The sequence below is a fragment of the Zalophus californianus genome, chromosome 10 (assembly GCF_009762305.2).
Source record: "Zalophus californianus isolate mZalCal1 chromosome 10, mZalCal1.pri.v2, whole genome shotgun sequence".
Lineage (NCBI taxonomy): Eukaryota > Metazoa > Chordata > Mammalia > Carnivora > Otariidae > Zalophus > Zalophus californianus.
In genome coordinates, this window is record NC_045604.1 from 14,197,667 (window position 1) to 14,210,486 (window position 12,820).

At 38.7% G+C, this 12,820-nt stretch overlaps 1 protein-coding gene across 14 annotated transcripts in view; it reads right to left on the reverse strand.

The window, feature by feature from the left end:
* SPATA17 (spermatogenesis associated 17) overlaps nt 1–12,820 on the reverse strand; it is a 250,590-nt gene that overhangs the window by 37,627 nt on the left and 200,143 nt on the right. For 2 of the 14 annotated variants that reach the window (XM_027614222.1, XM_027614216.1), the window contains one exon: nt 8,685–9,239. The exons of 10 other annotated variants lie outside the window; for them this stretch is intronic. In XM_027614222.1, the coding sequence (XP_027470023.1) occupies nt 9,232–9,239 (8 nt within the window). In that variant the 3' untranslated portion in view covers nt 8,685–9,231. Of the gene's footprint in view, nt 1–2,375; nt 2,544–8,684; nt 9,240–12,820 lie in introns of those variants that run through there. 2 more of the 14 variants (XR_003523440.1, XM_027614218.1) reach the window with 2 other exon arrangements.

The window sequence follows — 12,820 nt, forward strand, 5'->3', positions numbered from 1 at the left end:
ACAGGCGTTATTCTAACCTCTCCTCCCTTCCGCCTGCTTATTTATAACTTGTTTCTCGAACACTGAGAAAGCTGGCTCCCATTATCTCCAATTTATTTACTGATTTTTTCAGCTCGAGTATACATGTAGATTAATTCCAGAACTGATAATGCATACACCTACGAGAAAAAAAAATACCAACCAGAGTACCTTTTTTATTGTTTTTTCCCCTTTATCTTTACAGTGTCCAGTCAAAACACTATTTTTCCAAAGTTAATTACATTGGCTCCTTTCCCTGCTAACACTTTCACTGTGCCATACTCTTAAACTAAAATAGGTACAATCTTCATTCTATCCTGGGATCATCAACATTTGGGTTGATTTTTTTTTTTTTTTAGTTTGCACACAGGAAGGCTTACTCTTTGTTACACACAGTTCTGTGGGTTTAACAAATTCATAGTTATGTATCCACCAACATAGTAAAGAGAATACAAAAGAGTTCCATCACCCTAAAGATTCCCTGTGTGGCTGCTTCATATTTACTCTCTCTTCTTCCCCCTTTTCCCAGCAACCACTGATCTGCTCCCATCACTACAATTTTCCCTTTTCCCTAATGTCATATAAATAGAACTAATTACACCTAATTACACAGTCTGTAGCATTTTGATTTTGCCTTCTTTCCCTGAGCAAAACACATTCAAGATTCTTCCATGTTGTTGCATGAATCAGTTAACACATCTTTTTTACTGCTGAGTAGTATTCCATTAAATGGATGTGCCGTCCATTCACTTGTTGAAGGACATCTTGGTTATTTTCAGATTTTGATCATTATGAATAAAACTATACAGTAAGCATTCACATTCACATACAGGTTTTGGTGCAAACATGTTTTCCACTCACTTGGGTAAAGATACTTACTTGGAAATAAATTCAATACACTTGGGAACGGGATTGTTGGATCATATACACAAAAAAAGAAATTTTGCATTCCCAGCAGCAATGAATGAGTTCCTGTTGATCTTGATTCTTGTCAGCATTTGGTATTGTCACTCTTTATGGTTCTAATACTTCTAAGAGGTGTGTAGCAGTATCCCACTGTGGTTTTAATTTGCATTTATCTAATGACAAATGATGTTGAGCATATTTTCATCTGCTAGCTTTATTATTTTCACTTGTCATCATTGTATCTTCTTTGGGGCAGTGTCTGTTCATATACTTTTTTGCCAATTTTTAAATTACATTGTTTTCTTATAAAATTATTTTCAATAAATATTTCCCTATCAATATGGCTTCTTTTTTTGTAAATAAAAAGAAAACGTTTGCATATCTTTTTTACCCGGGGGGAATATATTCCAGTCAATTCTCATTGTTTATGGTAGTTATGTTCCATAAAGGCATCACAAACTCTGAATGAGCAAATACTGAACCACTGCTCCTAGCAGAAATACGTACATATACATACATACCTCACATAATTTATAATCTTAAATCCTAAAAACAACTCATTCTGACAGATTCTGTTTTATTTTACAAAAGGGAAAAGGAAGTTCTGAAGTGTTAGGTATAGATGGAGGTGGTGCAAAGACAAGTACCAGAGCTGGACTTCAAACACCCTGGGCAAACTGGCCCCAGGGTGGGGCCTCCTCCCACCACACCACCCCCTCCAGTCAGCTCTGCCTCAGCTGGGAAGGTGAGCGCTGAGCAACCCAAATTTTTCACCACTCCAAGCATGTCCACAAATGAGAGTGAGAGAGCTGATTTGGGGGTTACAAATAGATTTTAGCAGTAGGCAAATTCACAGATAAAGAATCTGTGAATAATGAAGATGGACTGTACTTGGGAAGCTTCTGGAAACCAACTCAGTCAAAAGATGCTATAAAGTAGTTTTGACTTAGTGCCTTATCTTGAAGAAGGCATCTACATAGGGGCAAAGTGTGAAAAAACATATACCAACCCCATTCTTGTCCATCTACTTTGCCTCATGGGATTCCACATACTTTGAATTAAAAAACATTTTCTAAATAATGAAAACTATAGTTCACTCTACTGCATACAATGGAGGATCTAATATAAATATGTTCAAGCATTGTATATCTAACAGGCGTCTGAGCCAACGTATCAAAGTTCACACAGATGAAGGGTAAAGACACTCAAAGTGTCACCCACGATCTGCCTCTGTAGTCACGGTCTCCTGTTTAAAGGAATTGCTCCAGCTGTCAGACGTTACCCTCCTGGCTTTCTGAGCCAGGATGCCCCAGATCTTTTCTTTTTCCTACAGCAGACCTACATCTATTAGTGGTGGAGTGACTGGGGATGACTCGAATGCACAGAAGCTGATTGATGGAGCATGGTGCATTCCTTAATTAAGCAGAAGCTACTAATAAAAATGAACTTACCGGATGATTTGTGGGGTCCTGGCCACACAGCCATATGTGCCTCACAGCAGTAGGGAACAGGAGTGGCCCCCAGCTAGTACCAGCTTAGAATGGAGATCATATTTTGCTGTAAAAGGGTGGAAATCTTTGTGGTCCCTTCTGGCTTTGCAGAATGAAAATGGAGAGGACCTGGCATAACAAGTTGCTAGTATTATTTATTAGCCTCTGGCTTAGGGCTCTGGTATTTGCACCTTACTTCTGCCCGTCCCCTCCAGGAAGCCTGGACTGGCTGAAGGTGTTCTGCTTAGTTTCCCCGAGTGGGGCTGCACGGAGGGAGTGAGAGGGGCAGGGAGAGTGAGGGTGCCCTTACTTTGCTGCCTTTTGAAGAGTTTCAGCTAATGTATTCCATGGAAAGAGCATTCTGTTTGTCCCGAGACAATTATTATTCCAGAGAAACTCTACAATGTGGTCAGATTACATTAGCCTTCTCTTCTTCAAGGAGCTCCTCCAAGCTCACTTCCTCTATGACACCATCCTAATTAAGTGCCTGCCCGACACAGACATTTGCTCCTCTGGCTAACACCCCGGCTGTCACGAACACGCAGTGCTGATGTCTGGTGTGCTGCCCTCCATTCCTAGCTGTTCTTACTTTCTCTGTTGTCCTATTTGTGGACCAGAGAAGCTCAGCGCCATTCGGGAATCAGTCATCTCCATAGGAAGGTCTTAGACAGTAGGCTCTGGGCATCCATATTGTCAGGCTGAACTTCCCTGAACCCCCTACGTTCCCATTCTAGCCCTTCCCCTTTACCTCTTACTACTGAGCAGCTCTCACCCACTGTACATTTTACTTCTTCTTTATGGTCTCTCTCCCACTAAAATGTAAGCTCTGTGACATCAGGAATTTGGGTTTACTTTCATTTTAACTATATCCCCAGCTTGTAGAACAGTGCCCGGCATAGTAGACAATAAATACCTCTTGAATGTAATTAAAAAAATGTCCTAGAGTAATTTTTCGAAGGCAGAGGATATGTCTATTTAGTTTCACACTATACAAGTTCTTGCCATAAATGGTCTGTTAGCAAATGTCTCCAATGATAAACATGAGGATCTGACTGCCATTTGTGGTGGCTGCCAAATATTTAGAGCAATAGACCTGCTGGTACTGCTCATGTCAGGAAGAACAGACTTTTCTGGTTTGTTTTTTCCTACCCAGATCCTTTCTTCACAGTGAGATCTCCTGCAAAGTCTTCTACTGACTCTCAGATTAAAAGGTGCATGGAAATCAAAGCCCATCAATTTTTTATTCCAACCTTAAGATCAGGCTACCATCTGGCTGCTCAGAGCTCAAAACAGTTGGTGTCTGGAAGAAGTCATGAACCCCCACTTAATGTTAACATTGTTTGGAATAAAACTCCATTATTCCCTCCCTCCCTCCCTCCCTTCCTCCCTCCCTTCCTTCCTTCCCTCTTCTTTCTCCCAGCTCCTTTCCCTTCTTTCTTTTTTTTCCTGTATGTTGGTGGCTAACGAACAATACATATTCATACATGCTGATGAGGTGGTAGATCTGATCTGACATGGCCTCCAAAGAGCAGGCCATTTTCTTTACAAAGGTCACATTTCTTTTAGTGCACCTATAGTGAACTCTCAGATATTTCTGACTTTTGTTGGACTATACTTTTATTATTAAATTTCTTTTGCAAAGGGATCATACAACATGTTTCTTTAGTGTTTATTATAAAAAGGGCACTGCGTTAGGGGCCAGAAAAAGAGTCACATACGATCTTACCCTCTTGATCAAAAATCAAGTATTGAATTTTATTTGAGGCCCAACAAGTATTAAAGAGGGAGACTCAAACAACACTAGTAAAATACTTAGCTTTGAGGGGCTTGTAGTCTTGGTAGGAAGCTGAGAGTTGCATTCAGAGCAAGAAAACAAGAGCAATACCAATTGACTGCTGCAGTTGGGAGGGCTACTATTTGAAGTTCAGGATTTGGAGAAGGGAGAGTGCCTACATGCGTGACACTGCATGCAGGGCCCTTCAGGAGATTTCAAAAAGGATAAAATATGGTCTACGGCATTTACTACCTTATACTCTAAAAAATAAGATGACCTAAGTAGTTGAATTATTTTTGCATAATTTACTCTATAATGCAATGGACAGAAGACATGAATAGATATTTTTTCCAAAGAAGACACGCAGATGGCCAACAGACATGTGGAAAGATGCTCGACATCGCTCCTCATCAGGGAAATACAAACGAAAACTACAATGAGATACCACCTCGCACCAGGCAGAATGGCTAAAATCAACACAGGATACAACAGGTGTTGGCGAGGATGCAGAGAAAGGGAACCTTCTTGAAATTCTCAAGCTACTTTAAATCCATTGTCTCACACTTAACTTGAATTTCTTAAAAGAAGACAGAGAAGAAAGAAAAGGGAAAATGATGAGTAGTACTTCTAGACATGGAAGGTTAGTGTATTTAGATTAAATGAGGTAACGAGGCCACGCAAAGAGAGCTGGAGAATAAACAACCATGGAGAAAAGATACCGGGACCAAAGTGTTAAGACAATGTATTTTTTAGCCATGCACGTACTCCTAGTTAACCAGGCCGACTCATGCTCTAGTTTTATAGGTAGTGTTCACTGCTTTTCATTTTAAACACCACTTTTTCTTATTTTTTCTTCTTTATTATTGAAATGTAATTGGCATACAGGATTATATTAGTTTCAGGTGGACAGCATAGTGATTTGACATTTGTATACATTACGAACTGATCACCGCAGTAAGTCCGGTTCCTATCTGTCATCATACAAAGTTAATACAATATTATTGACGGCATTCTCCATGCTCTACATTACATCCCCCTGATTTACTTATAACCTGAAGTTTGTACCTCTTGATCTCCTTTGCCCATTTGGCCCACTGCTCCTCTTTACCCTCCAAACCCCTTTGCTCTGACAACCACCACTTTGTTCTCTCTGGATCTATGAGTCTGGGTTTTTTTTGTTTTGTTTTGTTCACTTGTTTGCTTTGTTTTTTGGATTCTACTTATAAGTGAGAGGATACAGCATTTGTCTTTCTGTCTGACTTGATACATTAGTATAGAGACCCTAAAGACCATCCATATTGGTGCAAATAGCAAGATTTTATTCTTTTTTATGGCTGAGTAGTATATAAACTGCAATGAACATAGAGGTGCATACATCTTTTCAAATTAGTGTTTTCGTTTTCTTTAGACACCCAGAAGTAGAACTGCAGATACTTCTATTTTTAATTTAGTACAAACTACATATAATTTTCCACAGTGGTTTCACCAATTTATACTTGTACCAATAGTGTATAAGTGTTTCCTTTTGTCCACATCCTCACCAATACTTGTTATTTCTAGTAGTTTTAATAGCCATTTTGACAGGTGCAAGGTGATATTTCATTGTGGTTTTGACATGCATTTCCCTGATGATTAATGATGTCAAGTATCTTTCCATGTGTCTTTGGAAAAATATCTGTAAACATTCTCTCCCTGTTTTTTATTCAGATTATTTTGTTTTGGGCTTATTTTGTTTTGTTTTTGGTTATTCAGTTGTCTGAGTTCTTTACATATTTTGGACATTACCCCTTATCGCATACATGATTTGCTAATATCTTATCCCATTCGGGAGGTTGTCTTATCATTTTGTTGACAGTTTTCTTTACTGTGCAGAAGCTTTGGTTTGAGGTCGTCCCATTTACCTATTTTTGCTTGTGTTGCCCCTGGAGTCAAATGTGTTGCCCTTTGGAGTCAAATCCAAAAAGCATCGCCTAAGCCAGATGTCAAGGAGTTACTGCCTATGTTTTCTCCTAGGAATTTTATGGTTTCAGGTCTTACATTCAAGTCTTTAATCCATTTTGAATTAATTTTTGTATATGGTATAAGATAGTGCTTCAGTTTCATTCCAGTTTTCTTAACACCATTTATTGAAGGGACTGTCCTTTCTCCATTGTATATTCTTGCCTACTTTGTCGCAAATTATTTGAACATATATGCATGGGTTCATTTCTGGGCTCTCCATTCTGTTCCACTGATATATATGTCTGTTTTTATGCCCATACCAGACTGTTTTAATTACTATAGCTTTGTAGCACAGTTTGAAATCGGATCATGATACCTCTGGTTTTGTTCTTCTCAAGATTGCTTAGGCTATTTGGGGTTTTTGTAGTTCCACAGAAATTTTAGAATTGTTTGTTCTACTTCTGTGAAAAATGCCATTAGGGAATGCACTGAATCTGTAAACTGATTTGGGTAGTATAACCATTTTAACAATATTAATTCTTTTAATCCAGGAGCACCAGATATCTATTTATTTGTGTCTTTTTCAATTTCTTTTAGCAGTGTTTGATAGTTTTCAATATACAGGTCTTTCACCTCCTTGGTTAAATTTATTTCAAGGTATTTTATTCTTTTTGATGCAATTGTAAATGGTCTTTTTTTCTTGAATTCTCTTTCTGATAGTTTGTTATTAGTGTATAGAAATGCAACGTTTTTTCATTATTTATTTTGTATGCTGCAGCTTTACTGACTTCATTTATTAGCTCTAACAGTTTTCTGGTTTATGGTTTTCTATATATAGATCAAGTCATCTGCAAATAGTGACAGTTTTACTTCTTCCTTTCTAATTTGGATACCTCTTATTTTTTTGTCCTTGTCTAACTTCTATGGCTAGGACTTCCAATACAATGTTGAATAAAAATGGTGAGAGTGGGCGTCCTTTTCTTGTTCCTAATCTTAGAAGAAAAGTTTTCAGCTTTTCACCATTGAGCATGATATATTATACATGGCCTTTATTATGCTAAGGTATGTTCCCTCACTACCTACTTTGTTGGGAGTTTTTTCTTTTTTTTAATCATAAATGGCTGTCACATCTTGTCAAATGTTTTTGCTGCATTTATTCAGATGATCATGATTTTTATCTTTCATTTTGTTAATATGGCATATCATATTGATTAATTTGCAGATGGTGAACCATCCTTGCATCCCAGGAATAAATCCTACTTGATCATGGTATGGGATCCTTTTAATGTATTGTTGAATTTGGTTGGCTAATATTTTGTGGAGGATTTTTGAATCTATGCTTATCAGGAATATTGGCCTGTAATTTTCTCCTTCCTTCCTTCCTTCCTTCCTTCCTTCCTTCCTTCCTTCCTTCCTTCCTTCCTTCCCTCCCTCCCTCCCTTCTTCTTCTTCTCTCCCTCACTCTTCCTCCTCTTCTCCCCTCTCCCATCTTTGTGTCTTTGTGTGTGTGTGTGTGTGTGTGTGTGTGTGTGGTATCTTTGTCTGGTTTTAGTATCAGAGTAATCCAGGGTAATCCTGGTCTTGTAAGGTAAGTATGACAGTGTACCCTCCTCTTCAATTTTCTGGAAGAGTTTGAGAAGAACAGGTATTAAATTTTTGAATGTTTGGTAGAATTCACCAGTGGAACCAACTGGTTCTGGATTTTTGTTTGTTAGATTTTTTGATTACTGATTCAGTCTCCTTACTAGTCATCCTTCTACTCCAATTTTTGTTTATCTTTTCAAAGAAGTAGCTCTTAGTTTCAACCCTCTTTCTTATTTTCAACTGATTGCATTGTTAATTTCTGAAAGGCAGGGACCATAAGAGACTAGCCTATTTCTAATATGATGAATAAGTATGACTCTTCTCACAATTGGGGACCGTCTCTTAAACACAAAGTTGATATTAAAATATGTCACTGGAATATGAAAATAGGGAACTTTTAGGGGTGAAACAGGCTCTAATCTTCAGTAAAACTGGAAAAGTGGGGCCCTGGCCACTGCAGAGGCCCAGGGTAAGTCTATTTCTGCAGAGACCAATTGAGCTCTGATTCTAGAAACTCACCAAGTGTCTTTCTGTTCTTGATGTGGTTTCTCAAGTATACTTGCCATCTATTCATCTGCATGGCAGGGAGATTTCTCAGTACAGGTTAGGAAATTGACTTTTTGCAACAATTCTATCATGTCTGAGTCTGGGCAACATTTAGTTCTCTTTTCCAAGGCTAATTAACCGCAAAGCGCTGAGTCCCACCTTCCTAGAAGGCAAGTCAGGGTGCACGGTGAAAAGATCATGGTCCTTGGAGTTCAGACAGACCTGGATTTGAGGACTGGTTCCCCCACTAATTAGGTATGGCATCTTGAACAAACTGTTTACTTTTATTTGCAAAAATGATTATTAGGAAAATTGAAAGGAAAAAGGCACAAAAAGCATACACCTAAAAGCCTATGTTATTGCAAATAATAAAGGGCAGTTTCCTTATCTCAACAAATATAGGAAACAAGTCTTTTCTGCAAAGGGCTGGATAGTAAATATTTTAGGCTTTGTGGAAGATACAGTCTCTGTCATAAGTACTCATCTCTGCCATTGTCCTGCAAAAGCAGCTGTAGACAATATGTAACTGGAAAAGCTTGACGCATAAAATTCAATTTATAAAAACAGGCAACTGGCCTGACTGGCAAGTAGCACATCTCAAACGAATGGGTACGAGTCACCCAGGGATCCTGTGAAAACGCAGACTCTGTCCTGTAGGTGTACAATCGGGCCTGATTTTGCATCTCTAACAGGCTTCTGGGTGCACTACGGATACACATAGCTAAGGGTAACCCGGGTAACCTTTCCGAACGTCAGCCCACTGTATTTATTTCATTTGACCACTTAGGTAGCGTGCTAAGTCCTTTTGGACTGCTATAACAAAAATACCATATACTGGGTGGTTTAAACAACAAACATTTCTTTCTCATGGTTCTGGAGGCTGGGCAGTCGATGAACAAGGCACTGGCAAATTCAGTGTCTGATGAAGGCCTTCATCCTGGTTCACAGACAGCTTGTCTTCTTGTTGTGTCCTCACGTGGCTGAAAGAATGAAGGAGCTCTCTGGGATCCCTTTTATCAGGGTATTAATCCCCCCAAGGTCCCACCTCCAAATACCATCACACTGGGGATTAAGTTTCAACGTACGGATTTTGGGGGGAACACAAACATTCAGTCGGTAGCAGTGGTCAACTTCTCACAATCTTTCAACTAGCTCATATTAAGATACATTTACCATTTCTTACTCTATATATCTTTGATGATCCGTACTGATTTGGGTCCTGAACTTTAGTTTTAGTGAGTTTTAATGCTAATTTTACTTAGACTAAGAGCAATTCTTCCCTGGTTAGATTCCGTGTCATTCTCTTTCTCTCATTTTCGTAATAAATGAGCTCTTAACTTAATGGGATTGTTCTGGAATTACACAAACTGGCCATCACATCTCACTTTCCATGGTGATGTTTAATGATACACTCTCCCAGTCTACTCCAGGAGTAATGACTTCCTATGATGGCCTCCTACACCATCATTACTGTAAAAATGCCATTCTATAAAGCCAATGAAGGAAGTACCAATCGGCTGGAAGCAGATGGCAGGTAGTAGATGCTAATTGGCCTTGCCCAATGCTGAGTCAAATCTAGCTGCTCAACTAGGTACTGAATGCCTTGCTCTTTGAGTAGAAAATCTTTCTCTAAGGGCCTGGCAGTGATGGCTTTCAAATTCATTTGGGCTTCCTGTGAGCAGAAGCCTACTTCTGCAGAGGGCCAAAATACCAGCTCAAAACAACTATGTCCTAGCATTTTTCATCCCAAATAATCTCAGCACAATATTCTAAAATTAACCCACCTTCAACCTGAAACTTAGTAACTGAGATGTGACATAAAAATGTTCTGTCTACTAGTAAACATCCTAGTCCTCCTTCACAGCCTAATCTGCTGAGTTTATTTTGGTGGTGGCTTATCTCGTGAGTTTAGGAGTATTACAACAACAAAAAAAAAACAGCATCTTAGTGAGTTCAGATCTAAACTCAAATTATCCAGAAAAATAAAGGAATACACTTTCTGTTTCTTTCTAGGCAAGGAGACTCCGTAAACCTTGATAACATTTTAGTTCTTCATGTTATCAGTTAGCAAATTGTCCTTAAATTGAACCTAAATTCTTCTTGCTGCAAAATAAACCCATCTCCCTTTTAAACAAATTTTTAAACAGCTGCTGAACACTACTTATCCAACAGCAATTAGCCTGAACTAATCTTCAAAGTCTCTTGAGAGGAATTCGTTTTCCAGAGATTTGGGTGGGGATTCTAGGCAAGGTGGAAAGGCCAGAAGGAAGAATGGCTTAAAGAACACTGTGTTTACCAGCTGAATGCAAAGATAAAGATAACTATTGCCTAACTGTCAGAAATATCCAAAAATTGTCCTTGCTTTGTAGGCTGGTGCTTTTTAAACTGTTTGTTGAATTAGTATGGTCTTTAAAGCTTACTTACTTCTGTGCTGCTTAACTAGAAATTTAAATCAGTGTAGCATTTTAGAGCTAGGATTATCTTTGTTCATCTTGCCTTTACCTTAGTTTTATAGGTGAAGATAACTAGGCACAGACAGAGGTCAAATGATGGACAATGAAGGATTAACTAAGGATTGTCTATACTCTGCACATCTCAAATAAATTTTGGGGCCTTGTCAGACTCCTGAGAGGTAACGTACAAGTCCTTGGAACATCTTTCCTGATAAGCCTGTCTTTGTGTATCTGGGGGCTTTGGGTCATGACAGAATCCATGCTAACAATGTGGTTTATGGTGGAGCATTTGGCCCATGTACTACCAAGTTACCTCTGAAGGGGCTGAACACTAACTTCAGCCACATAGGGGGTCAGCCGTGTTTGTGAGATTAACCCCCCAGGAAAGACCTTGGCCTCCTAGACTCAGGTGAGCTTCCTTGGTTTCCTTAAATTGAGTATTGTCACACATTATTCCTGGGAAAAAGAAGTGCTGATTACACTAGGAGAGGACATCGAGAAGCTTACACCTGCTGTCTCTTGGACCCTGACCTATGTTCCTTTTCTGTGGCTAACTTTAATCTGTATCCTTTTGCTGTAATAATGGTAATCATTGAGTATAACAGCTTTGCTGAGTTCTGTGAGTCCTTCTAGCAAATCACTGAGCCCAAGGGTGGTTTTGGGGAATCCCTGAATACAAGAGATTTTTCTAAATTCATAAGTATCTGTGGCAGAATTCGAACAAACCAACTCTTCTCATTTTTTACAACTCCACATGGTTAATTAGTTACTCATTAATGCATTAGTCCCTGTAGCCAACCATGAAATACATAAAGGGAGTCTATCATTACCAGGAGCTAGAAAAGCAATAGTAACCATGATGAGCTTTCTTGCATACGGAGTTACCAAGTCTACTGTGATCTTCATATTCTCAATGATTTTGATCCTAAAACACCAGTTTTAGTTAGTTGGTTCTTATAGAATTTGTCTGTCTTTTCTTTGGTTTGCCATTGTGAATCTCTTAAAAAATCCATCATAGTCTCCTCTGTATTATAACAATTGTACTGGCTGATTTTAAGTGCTGTATATATGGGAAAATCTGCCATGCATGTTTGCAACCACCTTTCTCCCTACAAGCACTCATGGAAAACTTGTATGCTCAATATACATTTATATGATAAATTAATCAATGTATGAATGAGTAACTGATGAATGGATGAATGTTTGGTAGCATAGAAAAGTGCCATCAAGTTCAAGTTATAATCAAATGGTCTCCAAAGTCTCTGTGGATGAAACACAGGGGATAAACTATTCAATGAATAAAATAAAGGTCTCCAAGGATTTAACAATGAAGATAACAAAGACCTATCCATGCAAAACATTTTCATTAATGAAATATATTTTCACATATTGTATTTTCCAAAATACAATAAATGTGACAGTTTTTTAAAACTATGATCTGTATCTTCCAAAGTGAACATATCTGAAGTCCTCAGCTCCACTGAAGCTCTGTGTAAAACTATCTCAATCCATTGCCACCTTTGTAGGCAAAGAAAATTGAAGAGAGCAGAGTCTCATTTCTGAAACTCACGATCACTCCAGCAAATCAGTCAGGACAAGAACAATATCATACTGTCTGTCCTACTTTGTCTAGCACCAGAAGGGTTGGTTATATTTAGCCAGGAGAAGAAAGCTCAGAATGGTAAAGACAAAGGCTCACTCAGGGACAATTTCAACAAGGAGATGAGGGAGAAGTATTTCTGTGTAAAGAGACAGGAATGTGAAGAGCTGGGTAGATTTGCCAACATTTTATAAATACAAAAGTTTTATCTATTGACCATAAAAATGTAAACATTCTCAAATGATTGGAGCAGATGAGAGAGACAGAAATTCCCAAGTAGTCAGTGTAGTACAAGTATCAGGGAGAATTCCTTTACAGATAAAAGACACTATGCCAAGTACAGGGGTTGCATTCAAGGATGATATCAATTCATTGCCTCTCAGCTCTGTGAATATGGATCCGGGTCCTTCAAACATTTTCCCTTTGTCAACTGGCATGATGTTGGGAGTTGTCAGTAGAGGGCACTAGAGAGACATCAGGATGAAGGGCCTTCCCTCTTGGTTCTAGA